This window comes from Malaclemys terrapin, chromosome 16 (assembly GCF_027887155.1).
Source record: "Malaclemys terrapin pileata isolate rMalTer1 chromosome 16, rMalTer1.hap1, whole genome shotgun sequence".
Lineage (NCBI taxonomy): Eukaryota > Metazoa > Chordata > Testudines > Emydidae > Malaclemys > Malaclemys terrapin.
This window is the reverse complement of record NC_071520.1, coordinates 22,992,853-23,019,770: the sequence shown is the minus strand read 5'-3', so window position 1 is coordinate 23,019,770 and position 26,918 is coordinate 22,992,853. Positions and strand designations below refer to the sequence as shown.

The window sequence follows — 26,918 nt, the reverse complement described above, 5'->3', positions numbered from 1 at the left end:
TGACATGTAGTCAATTAGAACATGAAAAAATGCCCAAGTGGGTAAACAAAAATCCATAGCATCAGTGTAGCAATACTGGAATGTTAAGGACCTAAAAGTAGCTCATCAGTCTGTACGCACTAAGGTCCTGAAACTACTGTATAATTATCTGCTACTACTGCTCTTCTTAGCTCAGTATTGCAGGGGTCTGTGGTCTTTTTGTAGAAGATTCTGGAGAGATTATTACAAATTGGCTTCGGAAAATGTAGCTCTTTGAAAAAGTGTGTGTGAATAGGGAACAGTAGGGGAAAACATTGCATTTCATTCATTGGATATAATTTCTTGTCTTCCTACACCTAGGTAGCTGTTCTTCTAGGGCTCAATCCCGTGAGGTTCTGAGTGCCTCCTGCCATGTTCTTAGCCCCCTCAACTCCCACTGAAATCGGGCAGTGGAGGGTGCTCAGCAAAGTCACACACTTCAGGATCGAGGTTCCAATCTCATGTTAAACGTGGACTATGTATAAAACAATTCAGTGTCTGAACAGAGGAGTGACTAGAGCAGCTGAAGAAAGGACCGTGCTATTTACAGAGAGAGATAGCGAGAAGGATGTGGCTAGAAGAATTGGCATATTGTCCAGGGCAGAGTTATTTGTTCCCATGATTGTAACGTGTATGTTCCCACTTACCATAATATGTATTCAAATTGTGAGCTTTTTGTATATTAGATCAAAGCATGACATCTTGGCCAAGGTTTTAAAATGTGACTAGTGATTTTATGTGTCTTCATTTTGGATTGACCTGATTTTCAGACAGGGCTAACTGGCATCCTTTGAAAGCCAGGCCCCTTCAAGATGTTTCAAATGGGACACCCTGGGCTTGAGGCATCCCATATCACTAATTACTTTATGAAATCTTGATCCCAGAGCCTTCTTTCTTTCCGGTTTCTGACCCACACTAGGCCATTTTTGTAGGCTTTTAAAAATAATAGTGCTTTACCTTTTATATGAAAATGTTTAGCTGATGATCTCAAAGGGGCAGATTTTTAAAGGTATTTAGGTGCCTGAAGATGAAGATAGAAGCCTAATATCTATTGGTTTCAATGGGAGTTAAGTTCCTATCTGCTTGTGAAAATCCCCCTGGGCACTCATCTGCCTCTTTAAATATCGGGCTCAAAGTTATTTACAAACGTTACCAGTGAAGCTTCATTGACTAGCTGCTTCTATTCTTATTTTCTAGGCAGGTAAACTGAGTTGCATAGAAGTTGCTTGTGGTCACAATGAGTCATTGTCAGACTAAAGAATAGAACTGAGGTGTGCCAACTCCCTCTCCCCTATGGTAAGCATCAGACCAAATCAGTTTACATGTTATTGCTTTGGGTTTCTGAAGGAGCAATGAAGTATACCACAACAAGACAGACCTCACTGGAACCAAATGACTTCATATGACATTTACCTATTGTAAATCACTCTTAAAACATTTTACATCTAGTGGCAGGAGGAAGGAAGTTTGTGAACAATGCCTGACATAGAACTTAGCTTTTCCAACGCTCATCCAGTAACAAAGCCCTTCGTTAACTGAAATTCCAATCTCGGATACAATCTTTGTCTTTAAACAATGAACTAGGCGATGTATGTCTGATGGCCTTACCAAAGCAGACATGCCGTAATGTCAGCACTGAGAGTGAGAGCAATTTTTTGTAACTTCCATTGACCTTTGCACATACCAGATTGGGCATACACTTTTAAGGTCATCAACCAATCTGAGAAACAGTTTATAGATTTCACTCCTGAATGTCAGATGCAGTCTTTGGTTGACATATGCATCAGTTGCAAGAATGAGCAGGAGAAGACAGGTTTGCAAATGAAAGGGAACTGCTAGTTTCCATAATCAAAAGGACAGGCAGATATAACCATATAACCAAACATAAAATGCAGTGTGTGATCTGTCATGAAATGACACAAAATCAATTTATGGTATTCACTTTTTTCTAATTCTATAAGTATTCGACTTTGTTTCTGGATTAGGTACTAAAGACCCTCCTTTGCACTAGGGAAAAATGTAAAGTAATCTAATAACATATATATGCAAGTGTGTGTGTGTGTGTGTGTGTGCTTTGAAGGAGGGTGTATGAACTCCACAAGAGCAGATGTGGGATAATCTGTCCCCCTATGTTAGGTCTCCTCCTGATCTCCCATAGCTAGAGCTTGGTTTAACCGTCAAAATGAGATTTAATATCCCTTCCAAAAATGTTGTTGTCTTTATTTACAACTACTCTGGATATTCTTGATATCAATATCAATGTCCAATCCCTTTTTAAAAATCTTGTTAAATTCTTCTGTTAAGAGACAGGAAGAACAGAAACTTCTGACCTACCTTCTTTCATGCCCCTAGACACATCTGCTCGCCATTCTGTGACTGCTCTGTTCTTCCTCTGCTGGAAAAGAAGAGAAAAGGAAAAAGTACTTCCTCTTTGTACAGTTGTTCAGGAGAGGCCCATGGATATCTGCTGATGTTTAATGTGAAGTTTGTCTTTAATAAGTCGCAGAAGATAATTTCCCCAAAGGATGCAGGGATTTTGGGGGGAAGTCTGGTGAAATTACACAACCCCTTCATCAATGTTCTTGCAGTTTTCATTTCAAAGCAGGTGAAACGCCACATATTGAACAAAGAAAGTTAATTAATTTCCAGACTATTTTAATAAAATATGAAACATGTTGAAAATACCTACATGTGCTGTCTCCTTCCATCTCTTGTTTGATGTAGCATCAGTAACTCCAGGCAAACAGGATTAAATAAGGTTCAAGCTACATCTCCGCTTTAAAATAAAAGGTCCTATTAGTTGCCAAGGGTATGTGATTTTGATACCAGATAGGGAAACACTACTAATCCTCATCACAGGACTTTGATTCTCAGTTTCCTGAAATCAGAACTCTTAATAGAGCTGAGCAAACAATCTCTCTGCACCATCTATGGGGGTGGCATAGGGTCCCAGCCCAGCTTGCAGATTGGTATGGAAGCAGAGAGATGATGGCCATTTCTCCCCCTTTCCTCCCCATTCCAGGTGATTTGCTCCCTGGGGGGATTATTTGCTGTTGCACGGGCCATACAGAGTTCAGGAGAAGTCCTTTGCAAGGGTGGATTTCTTCTCATTGGCTGCTTCCTGCCCAGGCCCTCTGGCTGAGGGAAGAGGCAGATGATTTTCTTGAAGGCTCAGTGGCACTTTAAACATCAGCCAGCAAGTGCGCTTGGCGGTTGGCCGATCCCCTTGCACCCAGCATCCAAATCCGTAACTTCCAGTCCAAAGGAAAGTTATTTCAAAATTACCTCTGCGCAGGATGGCTTTAAAATATCAGGGTTTTATGACCACTCCATTGAATCCAATGCCTGGGGCCCAGTTCTCATCTTGGTATCCAAGAGAGAATAACCTAGATCAGGGTTCATGGTTTGATATCCAGTTTCAGCAATCTGCCTCGATAGAATATGGGAATTTAAGCTTGGGTGTACCGCTGATGCCGATGACGATGTGCATAGAGCATGCATGTTTGGGTTCAGATGAAACACTAAAGCAGTGTATGGTACAAGAGGAAACTGTCTGACACGGGATTAAAGAAGTTACTAGGCTGTTACAAAAAGACACGAGGGAGCAGTGATTTGCAGGTTTTAAGTTTTGCTTTTGTCTAATTGTTGAGCTCAGTAATCCCCAACATTTTCCATTTTGGGATCCCTGTTTCTATACTGGGGCTCCTCTCTGCCTAGCTGTAGCCCCTTTCCAGTTAGTAATATGGGAGGACAAAGGGCTCACACAAAGTGCTGACACCTGTTTGCAAGTCCCAGCTTGAGAATCCACGCTTTAACAAAAGATACAGGATTGATACTTACCTGTTTCCTCCCTTACTCCAACTTCCAGACTTTCTTCTCTCTTCCACAAGGCCTGTTTGAAATGTGACCTCAGCTTATTTGATCCCAATTACATGGTGGTTTAGCCTCTTTCTCAAGGAGTTTCTCAGATGAGATATCCAGAATTTAGACCTTGTATACACAAGGTGTACTGCTTTGCATCACTTTCACAAGTATAAGTAACTTTCCTAATATGGATGCATTTATACAAGTATAATGTGCTTACGCCAGTATCGTTTATTTCCATTGGTAAATAGAGCACCTTTATACTGATGTAACTGTGTCCACATTAGGGGCTGTAAATCACCTCCCGCACCCGCACCCACATAGCATATGGGTACAGAAAACTGTGTATCTAGTCCTTATTGAATTCTCAAGACAGACCTCTATTCCCTAGCTCTTTGTGAGAACTCTTTTTTTTTTTTTCGCTTTAATGGTTGAGCAAGAGTAGGTTTAATATTGAGAAATTCATCCCTGACATCTGACCACCACATCCAACCGTCATTATGAGCTTGATTCCTAATTATTCTCTAAAAGGTAATTTTCCTTTTTAGGGTATTCATGCTAATCTCCTTCTAACAAATAAATGAAAATGTGGCCACTCTTTCAAACAGAATAAAGCATGAACTTAATGGATGCTTCATTTAAATCATGCATTAGAATATAAAATTCAGAAAAACTAGCCAGTGTGCTGAATAGATTCTCTGATCAGTTTAGAAACAGGAGACTGTGCGGCTGATCAGCAGACACACTAAAAAGTACATGTAGTCTGTTGATAATTAGTTATACTAGAGGGGAGTTAGAGGGCATGAAAGTTATTGGGGAGAGATGGAAGAGTATAAAAAAAATCTCTGAAATAATGGTCTATACGTGCAACTTCACATGGTTAGGATTCAAAGTGAAGAGAACGTGTATAACCGCTTTTTATCAGTTATAGGCTTGAAATTTGTATTAAAATAAAAAGGCAGTCAAGCTATCAGCACAAAATTATAGTACTCCATTACGTATGGCAGAACAGAAGGTGGAAACCGTTAGATTACAATATAAAAGCAAAGCATTTTCTTTTCTTTTTCTTTTCTTTCTGTGCGCCAGTCTGTTCAGATAGCTTTGCTCTGACATTCAGCGCCGGTGCAAGGAAGTTTCGCACCCTAGGCAAAACTTCCACCTTGCGCCCCGCCCCCCCCAGCCTTGCGGCAGCTTCCCTCCTGCCCTGAGGCGCCCCCCCCCACGGCAGCTCCCCCTCTCCGGGGAGCCATGCGGCAGCTCCCCACCCCAGCTCACCTCTGCTCCGCCTCCTCCCCGAGCACGCCGCCCTTGCTCTAATTCTCCTCCCCTCCCAGGCTTGGGGCGCCAAACAGCTGATTGGCGCCGCAAGCCTGAGAGGCAGGAGAAGTGGAGCGGCCGCTGCGCTGGGAGAGGGAGTCTGAGTGTCACATGTCAGTGTGCTACCGGCAGCCCAGCCCAGGAATGCTGTAAAAAGAAAAATTGGGGGCACCGCTTTTTGGCACCCCCAAATCCTAGCGCCCTAGGCAACCGCCTCGTTTGCCTTAATGGTAGCACCGGCCCTGCTGACATTATTCGATGGATAGACTCTCACTGACTTCATTGGACATTGGGTCAGTCTGTTGGGGCTTCCTACCCTGTGTAATCCTGCTGAAGCCAGTGGGACGCCCCTTGTAGTAGGTACTATAGTCCCACTTCAGGAAACTTTCCCTAATCAGGAAAGCGCTAAGTATGTGCTCAAGTCCCATTGAAGCCACTCAACGCTTACACTTAAGGATATGCCTAATTGTATCCTGAATCAGGGTCTACGGTAGGTAATGTTTACAAGCTCCTGCTCTTAGATAGGACGTCTTCATGAGGTGTCCTGTAAGGTTCCAGTACGTCGTTGAGTAAAATCCAGTAAGACTTGCTAAAAGGATAGATCTGTAACTTAACACACGTGCTGTGTAGCAAAGCAGCATCATTTCACAAGAGCTGTCGTAACGGTCCCTATAAATACACGTTTACTCTGCACAAGTGGGTGGGGAGCATGCAGCACTATGGTTCCACTCCCACAATGCAGCTGAGCCAGCATAGAGGGGAAGCAGGCGCCACTTAGTCCCAGCTCTGCCGCTGCAGCAGGTCATCTTCTACATGGTGCTCGCTATTCCAGGGCTCTTGGTAACTCCATGGTCTAACCCTAATAGACTAATATTTTGGTGCAACTAAGGGGAAATCTGTGCATCAAGTGTCATCTGTAGCATTCTTTTCCTGCAGAATTACAATGCACACCAGGAATTTAAGTCTTGTAACATTGCAACAGTATGTTAAACTGACCTATTTTAAAGGTGACTCCAGCTGACAGAGAGGGTCTTGCATTGGTAATTTACACCTCATTGGGGTTTCCTTTGGCAGGCCTAGGGCTGTGCCTAACTCCCCTTCCCACCCCCAGTTTTAGTGTTTTCTGCTGTTAATGGCAATTTGCTTAATTGCAAGGAAACTAATTCCACCATCTATTCCGGTGTATGATTTAAATATAAATGCACGTCACCTTAAATGATCGTTTCAAAGTTATGGTCCTTGTCTTCTGTCTGTTTTAGCTGTGTTGGTCCCAGGATATTAGAGAGACAAGCTGGGGTGAGCTAATATCTTTTATTGAACCAGTTTCTGCTGGTGAAAGAGACAAGCTTATGAGCTACACAGACTAACACGGCTACCCCGATACAGAGAAGAAGAGCTCTGTGTAGCTCGAGAGCTTATCTTTCTCACTAGCAGAAGTTGGTCCAATAAAAGATATTACCTCACTCACCTAGTCTGTCTTTGTAGTGTTCCCTCCCATACACCCCTCCCCCCGTAAGTCCCAGGCAACGTGAGATTCTTTCTTATTCTCCAAAACTATTCACCCCTGCAGGGGTTGCTGGTTCCAATATGCTTACATTATGCTCACTCAGAAGAACTGTGATGAAGTTGTCTACTTGTCAGCAGGAGTCATTTGCTGCAATGACTGATATTGATTATGTATTACTTGAAAACATTTAATTAGGTTTTACTAGATAATTAAAATACTAGTAGCCAGGCATGCTAAAAGGACAGTGAGCCTACTGCTTGAAAAAATCCTCCAGACATGGACCTTCGTTACAGGTTTCACTTCCTAGTTGGAACTTCCATAAGTATTTGGTGGGGAGAATGGGAGGTTCTGCACATCAGTCGACTCCAGTCATCTCTGGTGTCCTGATTATGTCTCTGATTCTCTCTTATGCCTTGACTTTGATGGAACTCCACAAGGGAGTAAGAATCTACATGGAATGATCTCTTTACAGAATCAGGGCTTATACCAAAGAACCTCTGAGAACCTTGAGCAGATATCAAAGTCCCTGGGAGTGACTGTTTGCCATTCAGAGACTTTAGTGTAAAGATTTTAGGTCCCGATCCTCAACTGATGTAAACTGGTATAGTGCTATAATGGCCTTGAAGCTGATGCAGCTCTTCAAACACCTAGAAGATAATAAGGTGATAAGAGCATGGATTGGCCAAGAACAAATCATGTCAAACCAACCCGATAGCTTTCTTTGATAGAGTAACAAGCCTTGTGAATAGGGGGGAAGCGGTAGATATGGTATACCTTGACTTTAGTAAGCCTTTTGATATCGTCTCACATGACCTTCTCATACACAAATTAGAGACTTGCAACCGAGATGGAGCTATTATAAGGTGAGTGCATAACTGGTTAGAAAACCGTTCACAGCAAGTAGTTATCAGTGGTTGACGGTCAAGCTAGAAGGGCATATTGAGTGGGGTTCTGTGGGGATCGGTTCTGGGTCTAGTTCTGTTCAATATCTTCATCAGTGATTTAGATAATGGCATAGAGAGTACACTTATAAAGTTTGCAGATGATACCAAGTTGGGCGGGGTTGCAAGTGCTTTGGAGAATAGGCTTAAAATTAAAAATGATTGGGACAAACTGGAGAAATGTTCTGCAGTAAATAGGATGAAATTCAATAAGGACAAATGCAAAGTACTCCACTTAGGAAGGAACAATCAATTGCACACATACAAAATGGGAAATGACTATATAGGAAGGAGTACTGCAGAAAGAGATCTGGGGGTCATAGTGGACCACAAGCTAAATATGAATCAATGGTGTAACAGTGCTGCAAAAAAAGCAAACATAATTCTGGGATGTATTAGCAGGAGTATTGTAAGCAAGACACGAGAAATAATTCTTCCGCTCTACTCCGCGCTGATTAGGCCTCAACTGGAGTATTGTGCCCAGTTCTGGGCTCCACATTTCAGGAAAGAGGTGGACAAATTGGAGAAAGTCCAGAGAAGAGCAACAAAAATGATTCAAGGTCTAGAAAACATGAAGTATGAGGGAAGGTTGGGGAAAAAATTGGGTTTGTTTAATCTGGAGACGAGAAGACTGAGAGGGGACATAACAGGGATGTCATATACATTACAGATTTGAGATTTTATACATATTACATATATTACACACATCGATGTGTCTATAGCATGATGCATCTATAGCCCTGAAAATAGGAGATACCAGCACAACCTTAAACGATAGAGGTGCAAACCATGCTGCTAGAATTAGTGACCCAGAAATAAGGTTTCTGGATGGCGCATGGGAGGCGGGAGAAATGTTTGTCATTTCTTTTGAAAAGCAATCTGCAGAGCGGTTTCTCTTTGGCTGTAGAGCGGAAACTAACTTTGATCTGCTAGCCAGTGTTCCTACAGTGAAAGTGATTAGCAGGATTTCAAGAGCTATGGGTGAGTGGAACTTACCAATGTACTGAATGCCTTGTGCATGCTGTGATTAAACAGAGACTAAAAAGGCAGAAAGAAAGTTTATAAGAAGGCAGAGTAGATGGGAAAGAAAAGGACTCTACCAATTTGTGAACGAACTTTTTGTGTTGTCGCCTTCAAGACTTGTGCAAAGGTGTAGTCGTTTTATTGATGTTTCACAAAGTGAGTTAACTATACCGGTTTAACTCTTTGCCTGGGGAGTGTGACAGGTATGTCCAGCAAATACTACCCTGTAGTGCTAATACGTCCTGACATCCCTCAGAAGTCTGCTGCGGGAGATGACTTCCGTGCCAAGTGGCTCAGGCAGTGAAAAAATGTTTTACTTACTGGAGGAATTTTGTGGGTGTGAGATTTTTGTTTTTAGAAGGCCCGTTTGTCACTATTGGCTGCCAACTGTGACCCTAGCTACAATGACCAAAACCATACCAGCAGTGGAGATACCTGAGAAATACAGTAACAGGAGCAGTTCCAGGGTCTGTGACACATGAATGAGGAATGTCAGAGATTTGGCTATAGTGGCTTACTAATGGAATGCAATGCTGTTCACTTCTAAGCTACTGGTTCCAATCGGATACCGGGCAGGTAGTGACCAAAAGCTCATTGATTACTTTTTGGAAGTTTTTTTCTTAAGAAATGGTGGTTTCAGGCTGATTTCTAGTAGATATATTTCTCACTGGAATTTGCATCCTTGTTTGGAGGCTCATCAGATATGTGAGGGATTAAACAGCCGTGGAGAACTAGCTACCCTTTTTCCATCTAGGCCAGGGTAGAGTAGTCAATGTGTGTTTCTCCAGTGAAGCAAACTCCTCTCCTGTGATGTCAGTGTATCATAGTTCAACTTGATGATATTTTGATGTATCTTCATCATGTTGCGTCAAAAGCACTTTTGCAGTGAGGTGCTGCCATTTGGTGAACCCTGAAAATGGTTGGGGAGAAGCAGTGTGTCTGGGATATGAGATCACCTTAAGGAAACTGAGGTTGTCCCAGAAAACAGGATGGATGGCCACCTTACAAGGCACATCGGTGACAAACATTGCAATCAGTCAGGGAAGCAGTGTAGTTCAGGAACTCATGTGTGTGGTTTTTTTTTTTTTTTTTTTTTTTTAATCCTGGCTCCAACACAGACTTCATCGGTGGCCCTGGGCAAAAGTCACTGAACTGTTCTGCTTCCGTTTCCCCATCTGTAAATTGGAGGTAATGATGAGTGTTATGAGGGTTAATTAGAGGATGTACAGCAGGGGTGGCCACATGCGGCTCTTCAGAAGTTAATATGCGGCTCCTTGTATAGGCACCGACTCCGGGGCTGGAGCTACAGGCGCCAACTTTCCAATGTGCCGGGGGGTGCTCACTGCTCAACCCCTGGCTCTGCCCCCACTCCACCCCTTCCCGCCCCCTCCCCTGAGCCTGCCGTGCCCTCACTCCTCCCCCTCCCAACCAGAGCCTCCTGCAAGCCACGAAACAGCTGATTGGGAGGTGTGGGGAGGGAGGGGGAGGTGCTGATCGGCGGGGCTGCCGGTGGGCGAGAGTCACTGGGAGCGGTTTGGGGGGCGGGGGAGTTGGTGGTGGTGGTGGTGGGCTGCTGACTTGTTACTGTGGCTCTTTGGCAATGTACATTGGTAAATTCTGGCTCCTTCCCAGGCTCAGGTTGGCCAACCCTGATGTACAGCATTGAATTCAATTAAATCTAGACAAATGTATCATGCTGAAGACCCCTGTGTGTGTATGTGTATATATTTTATGTTGAAATAATGTATAAATACAGGGCAGGACTAATGCCTATATTTTCTGCCATGCATGTGACATACTGAAGAATCCAGCGTTTAACTGTAATCATTTTTCTATCACAACTGATTGAACAATAATGTGGCAGGTGGCTCCATTAGAGTCAAGAGAAACCTTTTATTTTGAACCAATAAATTGCTTTTGGCCTAATCCATGAAGCTCCAGGTTACTAACTTTTTGTATTATTATTATTAATAGTGACAGATTGTCGAGGGAGCTTGGACAATATACAGAGATTTTCTTCTTTACCAACATATCTACCTGTGAGCTATCGGATCTTCAGTGCTGAGACTTCCTTTTTTCTTAAAGAAGCCAATCAGGATTTCATGAGAAACTCCAGTTTGCAATCCCGGGTGGAGTCCTTTTTTCCATATAAAGCCAAGAGGCCACCTGTATTAAATGCCAGCTATGGACCTTTTTCCGTTGAACAAGCAGTGCCCCATGACCTACTGTTAACCTCAAACTTTTTTGGATCCACCAGCAAGTTTACTTTTAACTGGAGACTTAAAGCCTGCATCATGAGTGACAAAATTTACCTAAGCAAGCCCAAAGTCCAGATCCTGTTCTATGTTGTGGGCAGGGACTGGGATGACTACAGTACCACGGAGAGGCTGCCTTGCCTGCGGGTGTTTGCCTTCCGCGAGACGAGGGAAGTCCGAGGCAGCTGCCGGCTGAAGGGGGATCTGGGATTGTGCGTGGCCGAGCTGGAACTCCTGCCGAGCTGGTTTAACCCCCCCACGGTGGTGTCCGGCCGCAAGAAAGCGACGGATCAGTCTGAAGGGAGCCCTGTGGAACTGTACTACACCATCCAGCCGGGGGACGAGACTGGGGAGTGCACCACTGAGGATGTGCGGAAGGGGAATGCCATCCGGCCAGGAAAAGATGGTACGGACGAGACCATGTCCCACTTGCAGAGGATTGGCTCTGTGAGCCTCTATCGAGCCCCGGAGAGTTCTCAGCTGACAGAGCTGAGGCTGGACAGTAATGTTGTCATCTGGCTGCCATCGAAGCCGGTCAAGCAAGGAGAAGTTGTGAATGTCTTTGTGACTCTCGCTAACAATTCCACGGTGGAACAGTTCGTACTGAGGTACGGTAGGTTGGTTTTGCCTTTGTTTCTCCATCAGTAGCAAACGCTTATGTAAAGGGGGAGTAGCCTAAGCTAGTGTGTGGGGTGGACTCATATTTACAACTGCCCCCTAATTGCAACCCGCTTCTCATCTCTTCACCCCCCAACCCCGGAGACAGAGAGGACATTAAAGAAATCCTCGCTGGCATTCCACACCCCTAAAACACACCAAGGTTCTAGAATGAGTGCCCGATTCACAAGAGGGGTGCTGCCTACAGTGGCCATGGTTGTGGAATGATGGACAGTCATGCATCACAGTAGCTGAAACAAGCATCCTGTCAAAATTATACTCCTGGACTTTTAATGCGTAGTAGCAGGATCCACATGGCCAGTTGGGGCATAGAGTGTGACTCTACAGCACATTAGATTGGTGATTTAATGAGTGGCAAGACAGCATTTAGGCAAGTTCTTAGAATCCGTCTTCTCCCCCCCCACCCCCTTTCTTTCCCCCCTGCCCCTTCCCCACCCCCCTCCGTCCCCTCAGGCACAACATTTAAATGTAGCAAAACATCTGGCATGGCAAACTTCATTTACTTGCCTTTGATGCAAATGACATAACACAGCTTTGCCTTCCCACACAATGGTTTTGTCATGAGAACTTCAAGCGAATGGCTCCATCTTTTACTTGTTTAAGCAGCAGTTTTTTGGGCTGCACACTTGTCTGTTTGTTTGGTCTTAATTTAATTTGTTTGATGTTGCTATTGATTTTAAGGGACGTTAAGTTCATTATTTGGAAAAGGAATGGCAAAGACAGTACATAGGAACATAAGCATTGCCATAGTGGATCAGAACAAAAGTCAATGTGTTTCCTTCCTATTCGATATGTTAGCAATTTTCCTACCAACCAGATGACAATCTTTTGAGGGTGAAAAAGACCGACAGACTAACTAATCCCCAAAATATTTGATGGATCTCCTTTCCTGTTACCAGGCTTTACGTTTAAGAGAAATTTCAATAGTGATAAGCAACAATTGTTCTTTTAAAGCTTCAAGCAGCCAGGGTATGCCGTAGATTTCTGCACATGAAAGTGTTTATGTCTAAGGCTCATATGAATTAGATGAATACATAGTTGACAACTGCTGACAAGAATAGCCTGTAGGGAAGGAAGTGTCGCTTGGAAGATAAAAGGCTCTTATTAAAACAGGGGAATTTTAGGAATCCCGGAAGCGTTCTGATATTTGCAGCTTTGGTTTAGTTGGTGAGATAATCCGCAGGCTACCTGTTTACTGTGTGGAACCTCTGAGTTAGAAGAAGCTTCTTCCTCTCTTTGCTGCTTTTTTATTTAAAATCATTATTCACAAACAGTGAAGACAAGATGTGTTCTTAGAACAAGCATAGCTGTGATGAAAGAAGAAATCCAAAGGAGACAAATCTGGTGTGTTATTTCTGCGTGGGCAGGGATATCCCTTTGAAATATGTGTGTCGCTGCCTTTTATCTCCCTGAAAAGTGAGTTAGAGATAGACGCCCTCATTGAAATCTGATGATATACGTCTTCGCTCGGAAAGGATTCAGATTGTCTGGGCGTGGATGCTGTTTATGTGCTCAGTGGTGTAATAGCCAGAAATGGAAAGAGCAGACATCAGACGTTGCCTGTTCTACCCGCTGTAATGGACAAAACTGGTTGTTGATGATGATTTTCAGAACAGGTTGTACTTAAAGCTGGCGAATTTTTTTCAGATACATGTTTTTCCCCCCACAGAAGAATGCAGATGCAGGTTGACCGACACATTTGGCAAATTTTGGGTCAAATTCGCCAAATTATTTTGATTGGTGGTGGTGGGGACTTCAAAAAAAATCTTTGGCCACTGAACTGAAAACTCAGTGATTTTCACAGCTCTAGTTATACTGGGTTTTTTTCTTATAAGATGAATAATCATCTATGTCCAATATCCATCTTACTAATGTACTAACACACAGGTGAGCTGGATTGGTTCCCAGAAATGAATTTGTCAGTGCTCTGTGAGGCTCAAAGCCTTGGCAAGAGCTGGCCACTGGTCTTCCAGCATCACACCCACCATCAGAATTTATAACCTGCGAATTTGGTTGGCCCGGGTGCCTGTGAGTTCTGGCATGTGAGCAGTATCGTCAGGAAGTGGCTCCATGGATGGAACTGAGGGACCCAGGTGAGCCCATTGGCTCTGGGGCACAAGGCAGAGGCAGGTTGGCCTGGGCCATTAGAGCTGGACTGCTCAAAGGATGAGCCAGTGGATGAGGGTAGAACAGGGAAAGTCCTTGTGGTGTTTCAGGTCCTGCAGCATCCTATGGAATGCAGAGTTAAGTTGCTCGGGAAGGGAAGGGCAGCCCAGAGAGCTCTTGGTTAGACCTCCTGTCTGGCTTGGGCCCAGACTCAGTGATGTGGAGGGAGTTGAGGCAGGCCGATATCTGCAAGGGGTGGCACCTTGGGAGCCGGGGAGCGACGCTACCCTGTGTTCTTTCTCCAGCCTGCAGGACGCCAAATCCAGGTGGGAGGAGAAACAGCCGTCCAAGCCACTCTTCTACTCAGTGGAGACTGCAGGCTGGTGGGGCTGAAGGAATTGCTCCATACAGTTATTTTTGTTCAGGTGTCAGGTGGAAGCATGGGGTAGCTACAGGAGAGTAGCCCTATGGAAGGGCTCAGGGCCTTGTCTTAGCCCCTCATAGAACACCAGAATATGAAGTGACAGGTGATATTCACTGGCAGAAAATAATGTGGCACTATCTCCTGAGGCATAAACTATGTGGCCCAGTCTGTCGGCTGCTAAGATTTCTCTCTCTTTTGTTTACTGAATGGCAGGTGAGGCCAGGTTCGACTCTGTTATGCGGGTGTAAATCCATTGACTTCAGTAGTGGTACGTGGCTGTATCTGAGAGGAGAGTTTGGCCCATCCCTCTATGGGCTGCCTGTCTTTTAAAAAAAGAAACGCGGAAAATGGCCAGTGTGTATGTTAAGGCTGCCTACAGGCTGCTTTAACCTTCTCTGTGGCCATTTGCCTGGTGACGTAGATGGCTGTACATGGGTTCCTGCCAAAGCAAACCCTACATCCTATGAAATGCATTCACATTCAATGATCCTAAAGAAACACACGCTGCATGTTGTCCCTGGGCATGGTGAATTTGTTTATTTCCTGCTTTTTTTCTGTATGTTGTTCACTGAGTTTTTCACCCAGCACTGAGGCAAACGGTGTGTGATCATTGCTGGATGGGGGGGGGGGCGGGGAATAGCCACAAATCTTCTCTGGCAAAAGTAAAGTAAATTGGTCTAAATGACCTAATCGCCACAAATCACTGGAAATGAAACTGTTCTTAAATTGTATCTTAATTCAGAATCCTGTTACTGTATTTGTAAATTTATCAACCCAAGAATGGCGATACAGTCAAAGAAAATGACTAATGTGGCATGGAGTGAAGTATATTATGGATGGTAATACATTAACGTGATAGGAATGCTGCTCAACTATACAGAGCGCTTCCCTTCCCGCACAAGCCCCTTTTTGTACTTACCGAGCCCATTGTGAAATCATTAAAGAGCATCACTGACAGACAGCAGATCAAGGTGCTATTCACAGCTCTGCCACTGAACAGTCGGATGACCTCGGGCAAGTCACTTATTAGCTCCATGCCTCGATATCTCTGTCTGTAAAATGGGGTTGTATTGCTTCCTTACCTTTCAGGCGGTTGTGAGGCTTAGTTCATTCATGTTCCCAAAACACTTTGCACTCCTCTGATGGAAAGTTGTTCCAAGAATGCAAAGTATTTGCAGTAATAATACCACCAGGAAAGACTTGGTGAGAGGAGCAGAAGAAATAATTGAATGAAAGATGGACTCACCTGTCAGTCCATGCACTCCTGCAGAGGGAAGAGAGACAGAGCCACAAAAAGAGAAATGAGTCACACCTAATGCTGACTGTTAGTAAGGAAAATTCTTGGTTCCTCTAGCTGTTGAGATAACATTGTGGGCATGGGAGATAAGCAGAGTATCTGTTGTATCTCTTTACATAAGTAATCCACCTGTAACAGCATAAGCTATCCCCAGAAAGGCCAGAGTGTAGCATTAACCCGCATCTCATTGCTCTTCCACTTGCTTTCTGGGGCTGGTGTAAATCGACATAGCAGGGTTGACTCCCACACAGCTATCCCGACTGACACCGACGGAAGGTTTGTGTTGATCTTTCTATCTGCAAGCCTTTGTGTGAGCAATCGCTGGGTGTATTGCATGCAGGGCCGGCTCTAGGCACCAGCATTCCAAGCACGTGTTTGGGGCAGCCTTTTCAAGGGGCAGCACTTTTCAAGGGACAGCACTCCTTTCTTCCCTCCCCCCCCCCCCTGTTTTTTGTTTGCTTGGGGCGGAAAAAAACCTGGCGCCAGCCCTGATTGTATACATGGAGTAGATTGAGAAGTCCTTAGAGCATGGACCTTTTCTTCTATGTGCTTGTAAATTTACAGCACTCTGCAAACAGAAAAAAATCATACCAGCAAAAAGAAGGCTATTCTAAGGAGATTAACTGGAAAAATGTACAAGTGTTTGTGTATGCTCCGGCTAGGGAATTTGGACGCTCTATTTTTATCTGTGGTGTTGGGACTTGGGCAGCCGAATCATAGAATATCAGGGTTGGAAGGGACCTCAGGAGGTCATCCAGTCCAGCCCCCTTCTTAAAGCAGGACCAATCCCCTGTTAGGTTGCTTTGAAAATCTTAGCCTGTGTATGGTGGTGGTTTTGTTCTATAGCTCTAAATAGTCTTCCAATGTCTGCACTATTAAAGGGTCCTTCCATCTGTTTTTCATCGTGTGTGGTGCCACATTTGATCTGGCAGAGGCTAAACAGCAGCGGGCCAAAGCATTAAAGCTAGGAACATTAGTGTTTTGAGCTACCTTGCTAGGCAGCAGCTAATCTCTAACTTGCTGTCGAAGGTGCTGAAGGACCGGCTAACCCGCTTTACAGAAGGCACTGAGCAGGATAAGTATATGGAAAGGAGATGAAGTTATCTGCCCTGATTAGAAAAACTTGACTGGTTCTTTCCCACTCAAGATGGTTAATTACGGGTCTTTCAGGTGGAATGAAAGTTGCACTGAAGGGTTGCAGTGTTATTGAATTACCTGTTTCCAGCAAACAAGTCAACACAGGACAATGGATAATTAGCAGTGATAATAAATCTACAGATTGGAAGAGGGATGAAGGATAAATGCAGTGAGGAAAGCTATTAAACAGATCAGCCGAGGCAGCTTTGTATGTCAGTTCCTAATGAGTATTGACAGCACTGCTGTATCACAATGCTGCTGGCGTTATTAATAGCTAAAAACCTACACACACACTAGCACTGAAGTGTGGCTGTAATCCAAAATGCCGTATGAGTTGAATTTGTTGTATATTTTGAAGTAACTTGAAATTCTGGGGTGAATTATCTGAACCCACTAAACAAAAATTGGTTTCCTGAAGTGGAATCTTTTGGAATCTAAAACCAAAAGCCTCCCGCTTCCCCATACACACCCTACTTTAATCTCTCTTAATTTGAAATACAACATGGCACAGAGAGGGATGGGAGGGTGGGGGAAAGAGTTCTCTTTTGTGTGCCCATGTGTGTTTTCAGATGTGAATCACATCAAAACATTTTCCTGTTCACATGCAGCTCTACAGCACTTAAATATTTAAGTGATTTCACTATTGTTATGAAACATTGAAGCATAAAAGCAATTCAATCCACATCTGGAGAGAAAAGAGCTTGAAGCCTTAGGACTTGCTTCCATCGCCTTTATTATTTCATGTTCCATTTTCAATTGTAAAGGTGATCTTGACTTCCATATTCCAGACCCACAGCTTTAGCTATTATGCAAAAGTGAAAAGAAAACTCACATGACCTCTGAAAACGAAGTTTCCTTTTGCTCTGGAATTAGACCTTCTCTTTAGATTTGCATTCTGTGTTCCGAGGAACAAAGAGACGTCTTTCCCTGGTGCCTGGCTAACTCTTAGGGATAGTCTACGCTAGAAGCACTACAGTTGTAGCATGTTTGGTGGGCAAACTACAGCCTGCGGGCCACATCCAGCCCGCGGGATCATCCTGCCCGGCCCCTGAGCTCCTGGCCCGGGAGGCTAACCCCGGGCCCTTCCCCTGCTGTTCTCCCTCCACAGCCTCAGCTTGCTCCGGCGCCGGCACAATGCTCTGGGTGGCGGAGCAGCGAGCTCCTGGGGCAGCGCAGCTGCAGAGCCGGGGCCTGACCCAGTGCTCTGTGCTACGCGGCTGCCTGTCTTGGTGCAGCCGCACCGCCAGCCACTGGTGCTCCAGGCAGTGCAGTAAGGGAGCGGGGTGGGTTGGATATTGGGCAGGGGAGTTCGGGGGGTGGGCAGAGGCTGGGGGTGTGGATAGGGGTCGGGGGGGGTCAGAGGGCAGGGAACGGAGTTGAATGGGAGCAGGGGTCTCAGTGGTTAGTCAGGAAGGAGAGGAGGGGTTGGATGGGGCAGCGGGAGGCAGTCAGGGGTGGGGTGTCTGGGGGCGGTCAGGGAGAAGGGGTGGTTGGATGGGGCAGGGGTCCCACAGTCAGGAAGGAGAGGGGGGTTGGATGGGGTGGCGGGGGGAAATTAGGAGTGGGGGAAAATTAGGGGGGGAGGCAGTTAGGGGCAGGGATCTGGGGGCGGTCAGAGAGATGGGGTGGTCAGGAAGGAGAGGGGGGCTTGGATGGGGCGGGGGGTCCAGAGGCAGGGGATGGAGGGGGGGTGGCGGTGGAGGGGCAGGGATCCCCAGAGAATGGGGCGGTTGGATGGGGCAGGAGTCTGGGGGGCCAACAGGAGGCGAGAAGCGGGGGGGGGGGGGTCGATGCGGGTAGGGGGCAGGCCACCCCTGGCTGTTTGGGGAGGCACAGCCCTCCATACAATTTCAGAAACCCGATGCGGCCCTCAGGCCAAAAAGTTTTCCAGCCCCTGTTCTACCGGCATAATAAATCCACCTCCATGAGAGGCCGTAGCTATGTTGGCAGGAGAAACTCTCCCGCCGATGTACCACACCGGTGCTTAGGTCTCTGTAACTTTCATCACTTGGGGTGGCTTATTCGTACCACTGAGCAACGTGAGTTATACCAAAGTAAGTGGTAGTGTAGACACGGCCTTACTGTATAAGAAATGTTTTGTGTTGCGTGTAGGGAGGGACCCTCTATCACATACACCCTAAGCAATGAAAAGGGATAGTGTGAGCTGCCATTTGTTCCAATTTTGGGGGCATCCTCTCTCCATTCAAACTTCCATTGTAAACAGATACCATGAAGCAATGTAGCACTTTCAACAGGAGTTACCTAAGTCACTCAAAACGAGGTTATGCGTACAAAGAGAAGATATTGGAAGAACTTTAAGCAATAAAGTTATTAAGCAAAGCCGGAAGATTATAATAGTTTGATCAATGTTCAAGATGGTCCCCTGAGAGGATCTTGTGTGTGTGTGTGTGTGTGTGTGAGCCTGTGATCAAAGTCTCTTAGGAGCTAAGTGGGCTCTGAGCTGGTCGCAAGTGAAGTCCAAGAGAGTCTTTCTATTGACTTCTGGGGGCATTGGATCAGGCCCGTAAAGTATGCACTGTGCCAGAGTCAGTGGGTTAGGTCTGTTTTCCCTGTGTTCCTTGCAAAACCTGGCCAGGTCTATGATTTATTGCTTCTGGGGTCATGTAGAAGTATGTGTATATTTCATTGTTCAGTGTCCACTACAATGGGGCCCTGATCAATGATTGGGGGATCTGAATAATGGGCCTGGAGTCAAGAATCCTGGGTCCTATTCCCAGCTCTGCTGCTGTCCTGCTGTGTGGTCTTGAGCAAGTCACTTCACCTCTCTGTGTCTGTGTTTCACATCCCCCTGCGTTTGTCTGCCTTGTCTATTGGGACAGGGAGTGTCTCTCACTATGCATACGGTCCCCAGCCCAACGAGGCCTGGGTCTTGGCTTGCGTTTCTAAGCACTTCCATAATATAATAACAAACACACAAGCATTGTTAAAGGTTTGAGATTGGTACTTGCAAGAGTGGCAAAGTGCAGTATGAGCCACCTTGCGAATGCTTTGTTTGTCATAAATGGGAAGATTTCCCCAAGATGATCGTGTAGCTAAAAATTAATAGCAGCCAGGTGCATTCATCTTTTATATGCTGGTTTGAGAAACAATAGGAATACAAGCTATTGAAATTCTAGCCAATTATAACATTTACTAAAGGACATTAAAGAAAAATCCATTTAGTCCCAATGTAATAAGTATCTCATAATCTTTTTTTAACCAAGCATTTGTAACATCAAAAAAAAAGTATTTTCAAAGAGAGCATGTTAATGTCACGTTGAAAGGAACAATATCCCACTCCAATTAGTTTAATTTCATTAGCCATTAGCAAATACTTCACATAGACTTTACAGTGTATTATATCTTTAGACAGAGCGAAAGAGGAGATGGGCCTACACTGACAAGAAGGATTATATCATCAGAGCAAGAACAGAGGTGACGAGCTCGAGTTTAAATTGGCCCTGTCTTATTACTGCAGTCAATGATAAGCAAAAAGGGACTGATTCCTATTAAAAAAATTAGGGCCTCTAGAAAAGTAAAACACAAGGGGTCTCTCCCACTGCTCTGTTCCCTTCTCCCCACCTCCATGAATCTTTAGAAAGCAGTCTGGCTGAGATGCACTCTGATCAGTGCTATTTTCATCCTTCCCAGCCCTGTTTATAATCTAATCTGTTAATACTAAGAACGAAGCACAGTCTTGTTGTTAGAATGCAAGGCTGGGAGTCCTGGATTCTGTTCCTAGCTCTAGCACCAACTTGCTGCGTGAACATGGCCAATTGCTGAAGCACGATTTTACGACCAGCGACCTCGATCTAGCACATCTGGGGCCTGATTTTTTGAGATGGTGAATCACCTGTAGCTGCCACTGGAGTCAGGTGGAGCTGTGAGTGCTGAGCACCTTGGAAAATAGGCCCTGGTGCCCCAAGCTGAGAATCCAAAATTAGACTCCTCTCGCTTTGAACGTGTTGCCCTTAACCATTCTGTGCCTCAGTTAGTTCACCTGTACAATGGGGATAAGAATACCTGCTACACAGGAGCAATGTGAGGCCTAGCCAGTCAGTTGTAAAGTTCTGTACACTATAAAGAATAGTTGATACCATAATTCATTCTCCAATTTAACTAAATGGGTTTCTGATCAAGCTTAAATCCCTGCATAAATGGAGTATAAACAAGCCATCAATACAATATAAAGGAGTCTGGACTAGTGGCTTATGCGTTGAGCTTGGGGCTCCCATGTGAAAAGCCTCCCCCACCCCCACCATCTATTAGTGGGAAAGGTGGAGGGAAAAAAAACAGTAGTTTTGCTGTGACAGTTTAATTCTCTTGAGCTAAGCCAGAAAACTGCTTAGCACAGATGGACGATTCGCTGGGATCTGAAATTTTGGTTTAATACACCTCTACCTCGATATAACGCTGTCCTTGGGAGCCAAAAAATCTTACCGCATTATAGGTGAAACCGCGTTATATCGAACTTGCTTTGATCCACCGGAGTGCACAGCCCCACCCCCCCTGGAGCACTGCTTTACTGCGTTATATCCGAATTTGTGTTCTATCGGGTCGCGTTATATCGAGGTAGCGGTGTATTTAGCATTTCTGAGTGGACAGCAGAGTTTCAGGAATGCTATGTGTGTGTGGCACCATCCTAGAACCATCTCCTTAAGTAGCATTTGCCCCCTCTAATTTCAGTGAAGTGCTGAAGTCGGGTTTTTTTGTTGGTGTGTTTTTTTTTTTTTGTTTTTTTTTTTGGCTTCTTTTCCAAATATGTTGCTGCGCATGTTGTTAAATGTACAGCGGCGCCCTCGGCTTTTTCCATTCTGTTTAGAGACATGGCTCTGAGGTACAGTATGCCTCCTGCTACTTACTGCTCTGCCTGACCTTTCCAAAAGCCGGCGGAGATGCAAGGCTGCTTAAAGATGAGATAAGGCACTTGAACTTATTGTCTGTTTAGACTTTTAGCTGCGCGTACAACTTGAGTTACAACCTTTAATTGAACTCGTGATGATTTGCCTAATTAGACACAATTGTGGCTGGTTAAGGGTCCATTCATTATAACCCTTTATCCCCCAACAGTGGAGAGGGAAACCTCATACCGCTGGGAGTAGATTTTAGTTTAAAAAGATGAAGCTTGCTGGCTGTCTAAAAAGCTTGTGCTCTGATGCATTAAAGAACCCCATGGGAATCTTCAGTGTGATAATCTGACAAGCTGTTGGGTTCCAGGACTACTGTAAACAGGCGGGTGTTCAAGCCTGTAGGTTTGAATGGAAATTAGTATCCTGAGAAAAACTGGTGTCAAAAGGCTTTAAATTCCAGTTTATCTGTGAAAGATGCACAACCCCGGGATAGCTACCAAGTGGCTATTGACAGCAGGGGTATTGGCAAGTAACCACTCCCGATTCTTTCAGAGCTCCAAGAGCCGAAATCAAGTGTGATGGAGCTCTAAAATCTGGTGGTGTGAATCTTTCATGTGGCAGTCTTTACTGGGGCTTGTGGAGGAGCATAGGAATTGCCAGATTGGGTCAGTCCATCTAGTCCAGAGCACGGTCACTGAAAGTGGTCAGTACCTGGAGCTTCAGAAGAAGGTGTGAGAAACCTTGTAGTGGGCAATCGTGGAATAACTGCCCTCCAAGGAATGTTTCATCCCATGCAGCAGTTGGTTTAATCCAAGGCAAGAGGGTTTAAATCCCTTCCAAAACTCTGTTTCCTGTTTTAGTATTTGCTATTCTGATTCTGGATATTCTGATTATCACTGAAAGTGTCCAGTCCTTTTTTTGAATCTGCTAAACTTTTGGCCTCAGTGATATTTTGTGACAGTGTTTTCCACAGCCCATTTTGTCAGAACCTCGGGTCTTCAGGGTTATGTTGTGCCTTTTTTCCCCATCTATAGTCAGATATAGTTATATATCAGGATCTCTATCCATATCTAGAGAGAGACATACAAGTTACTGGGCTCAATACAGAAGTAACTGGTTGAAATTCTACGACCTGTTATACGGGGGGGTCAGATTAAAAAGGATCATTAAATCATTTACACATAAAGTCTGTGAAACTATATTCTTTTTAATACTATAATTTGCTCTGATGCAAGTAAGAAGGCAAAAAAAAAAAAAAAAGAAAGAAATCCCTCTCGTTCCACAGTGCTTTACAAGCAAACACAAACAAGAAGGGAAAAATCAAGGGAGAAGCGTGTGCTGCCTGAACTCAGCAGCAGGGGAGCAGTTAGTTAAGCACTGTAATCAATGGGAATTACTGTAAGCAGTTTCAGAAAAGACCTGGTGATACAGAGCCAGCCAAAAACAGTATTAAGAGAACATTCTTGCCAGCTGTTTTGACACAGACATAGTGCTTTGAGTTAAGAACTCAGAGACTCTAGGCTGGTTGGGATTTTAAACTTGGCTTCCCGGTGATTTTATTTTTGTTTTCTCCCCTGCCACTGTATGTATGCACATAGGTGTGCTCCACTGTGAACAATTGGAAGCAGGAGGCTATTTCTGGTCATCCTGTCCCACAGAATCCTTCCTTATGAGACCATTTTACTAGCAGCATGCACGGGCATGCAACTGCTCTGCAAAAAAACAGGGAGCCACCCCCTACCCTTCTCCCCAGGGGCATGGTCTGGCCTAGTGAGATAAATGAAAGCTGATTCTGAATAGTTCTGAGAGCTGTGGACTCCTGTTTCAGCTACTCTCTTCCCCCTCAATGTATGATCTACGTTGTCATCAGTGTAAGCAAATGTGTGCCAGGTATGCCACCTGGAGGCAATATTTCTTATAGCAGCACTGGCTTGGGGGTATTTTAATCAGGAGACAGACTGCTCTCTCCACTGTGCTAGTTATGATTCTGTTGAATGTACTATTGCGTCTGTCTTGGCAGATTATGAATATACTGTGGATAGTGGGAAGAGGTGTAGAGGACCACTGCTTGTGTATAAATTCCTGGTTACACTTTTCCATGACACCATTAGAACTGCTGAAATGGGCCTGATCACAGTGGGGAAAATGGTTACACTTATGAGATATATTCTCCCTGGTTCATCTTTAGATCAGATGGAGTAAAAGAATCTGTCTTTTTTTTTTTTTTTTTTAATTTTTGTTCGTCAGGCTCGTCCTATGTTGCAAAATGCCTCCATTAGCTAAGTCGGCGGGGGGTTAATATGCACGAGAAGTCCAATCATCTCCAGTGGAGCCTTTTTTTCAGGTTTTCAAATTGCTGCTTAGATCAGCAAGGCTAGAGGACAGGAGACTTGGGGAATAAGGCATATCTTGGGGGAAAAAATGCACCTTCAGCCTTAACTCTCTGAGTGATCAGTTTCAGACTCTTCGAACCAGTTTTTTCCCCCTTTCCCACCAGTTATGGTTCTAAGATGTTAGCACTGGTTTCTAAAGTGTGATGAGGCTGCAGGGCCCTAAATAACAAAAAGCCCAACTCTGCAGTCCTGGAGCAAAAAACTCCCACCAGGAATCTTTCCTTGCATTATAACAGTGGAATCTGACGTAGAAAAAGCCCTGGACTGTAGAGAAAATAAGTCCTCCGCTCCCAGCCTACAGTAGGACCCCAACACTTAAGCAGGTATCTAAATTTAAACCTGGGATTAATCCCTCTGAAGTCAGTGGGGCTACTTACATGCTTAAAGTTCGGGCCTACGGGATTCGGAAGAGGAAAGTAACCTGGGCATTTCCTCATGGAAGTTCCCCCAGATCACACAACAATGTGGGATTCACCCTCTTTTGCAGAACGAGCTGTGGTTCCAGCACCAGCCCCCATAAAACCCTCAAGGATTCACAGGCAGCCAGGGCAATGAAGGCCCTAGCAGTGTGGTTCCAGGTTCCAATGGGCTGATTGGGCCTTTTACTTTGTACGAAACCTGGAGTACGTGCTGCCTGTATCTATTTCAAAAGTGTGGCGTGTGTGATCCGTCACACTGTTTTCTGAGACTCTGTATGGGTCCCATCAGTAAAAGGACACCATGCCAGTCCTGCTTTCTCTGACAGTTCAGCACACAGTGAAAAGGATTGGGATGGGCTGAGCAGAGGAGCACACAACAGGCATCAAGGATCGAAATCAATAGCCATGTTATACAAAGAAGATTTAATGTCAGGGGGTCACGCATCCTCCTGGGTAGCATCACAGAAGCACTGACATAGGCGGCCTGGGTCCGTGACACTGGACTCTGACTGCTGGAAGGGGACACTACACTGCTCCTGCATGTGTGTGGTATTCCGTGACCTAATGATCTCAACTTCACAACTAAGCCTCAAGGGGAAGTGGCAGGAATCCTGCTGCTTAGGTCATTTAGGGCCTGGTCCAGGTCCCATTGAAGCCAGTGGCAAATCTCCCATTGCATTCAGTCGTGCGAGATCAGTGCCTTCCACCAAACTGCACAAAGCCCAACAAAGTGTATTGTAAGGAACAATCCAGCACTTGACGGGAGGGTAGATGCGCTAATCTCCAATTTCTAGGAACCCATTGTATTGTTTAAAGAACTCGCCTCTTCTTTTCTGCCTGAAAATAACAACATTGCTGGAATTAACTCTATGGAGAAATAAAGAAACGCCAAGGAGCTCTTCAGAAAAGGTTGGAAATGCCTCCTCGCTTCCTCTAGCCAAACTACAAATGTTCAGGCACCTAGTACCTTGTGAGCTTTAATTTTCGGAGCATCTCAGGTAGCAAGTGCGGTCGGTGTCCATTGCTGTGGTAACGACCGTTTTTGACTTCTCACTGCCAAAGTAAACCTTGGTGTAAAAACCACAGAAATGTATTAGTTGTCATCATTTATGTTACCGTGGTGCCCTGCAGCCTTAATCAGGATTTGGGGGCCTTTTGTGTTGCGTGCTGTATGCATGTGACACTGACGCTGAGATCAGATGGCTAGGGCCCTGGACGAGGAGCCAGGCCACCAGGGATCTATTTCTGACTCTGCCATTGAACTGCTGTGTAACTTTACATCAGCTGTATCACCTCTGTTGCCCCGTTCACACTTGTCTGTTTAGCATGTAAGCGCCTCAGGGCAGGAATCGCCTCTTGCCGTGAGTCTTCGAATGGGGGTCCTCCGGGTGCTACTCAACGCAAAGAATCGCAATAGACGTTGACTTGCGTTGCCTGTTTTTAACCAGTTTTGTTTTTTGTTTTGATGTGGTGTGGTTTCTGGTAAGAATTCCTTTCGGTGGTGGGGGTAGTGATGCCTGGTATCGTCAGCATTTCTGTTCAAAATGCATTAGAAAATACGAAATAACCACCCCCATATGGCGCTCTGGGAAACTCTGAGCCTCAGGGGCGACAATCCCTTCCAGAGATCATTGGCTACGGAGGGACCATGCACCCTTCCACAGTCTCTGCACCCAGGAAACTCTGTGGGCCAATGCACGTGGGGAGGAGGAGGGGGGCAGAGTCATGATTGTCAGGGGGATGGAGTCATTGCATTGGGGATAGTTTGCACCCTTGTGCTAGGAGTGAGCAAACAGGCTCACCCGAGTGGAGGGACCCTGCTATTGAGTCTGGCTCTTACACTAGCCCTGGAAATAGGAATATATCAAATTGAACAGAAAATAACCTATCCATAGGGTTTAACTTTTTAATCATCCTGTATAATTTAATAATTATAACCCTGCAGTAGAGTCAAAAATCCAACCCTATCTATAGAAATAATAATACCATTTAGCTCTTATATAACATTTTTCATTAGTAGATGTCAAAGTGATTTATCAAGGAGGTCAGAGTCATTCTTCCCATTTGATCGGGAAATGGGGAAACTGATGCACAGCAAGGGAAGCCTAAGGTGGCAGAGCCAAGAATATGACTTATATCTCCTGAGTCCCAGTCCAGTGCTCTATCCATTAGGTCACACTGCCTCCTGGCTGTCCCATTATACAAAATGAGAGTGAGCCGTGGCTACTCAGCTGAATATGAGGCGGAGGGACCAGGAGCAGTGGGGTCTTGGTACTGCAAAAGGTTGAGACTACTAGTTCTAGCCTGACTGCTCAGAAAAGCAATGTTTGCCCTGTATTGGTTAATTATGTTTGCTTCAGCATATTCATATTGCTGTTCATTTTTGGTGTCTTTTTATTTTAAATATCTACTCAAATGGCTGAGGTTTGCAAATTAGTGGCGAGACTGAGCTAACATCCCTGCATCCTTCTCTGCTAAAAACGTCTCAATGGATAAGGAATGTTGCTTTGATAATTGTTTAAATGGTGCTTAAGGGGCCCCCTGGGTGAATTACATTGGCTCCGTGATTTGCCTTGTCATCAAACACTCAATCAATTCACAGAGTCAGAAACATGAAAGAAGAGGCCAAAAAAACCATAAGAGGATTGCAGTAATTGAGTCATTATGAATACAAGAAAATGAATCTGTC

General features: G+C 44.8%; 1 protein-coding gene across 2 annotated transcripts in view; it reads left to right on the top strand.

Annotated features, from left to right (window-relative positions):
- TMEM132C (transmembrane protein 132C) overlaps positions 1-26,918 on the top strand; it is a 310,537-nt gene that overhangs the window by 79,865 nt on the left and 203,754 nt on the right. Inside the window, exon 2 of one of the 2 annotated variants that reach the window (XM_054007020.1) lies at positions 10,645-11,533. The exons of the other annotated variant lie outside the window; for it this stretch is intronic. Coding sequence (XP_053862995.1) covers positions 10,645-11,533 — 889 coding nt within the window. The remainder of the gene's footprint in view (positions 1-10,644; positions 11,534-26,918) is intronic. 2 annotated transcript variants of the gene reach the window in all.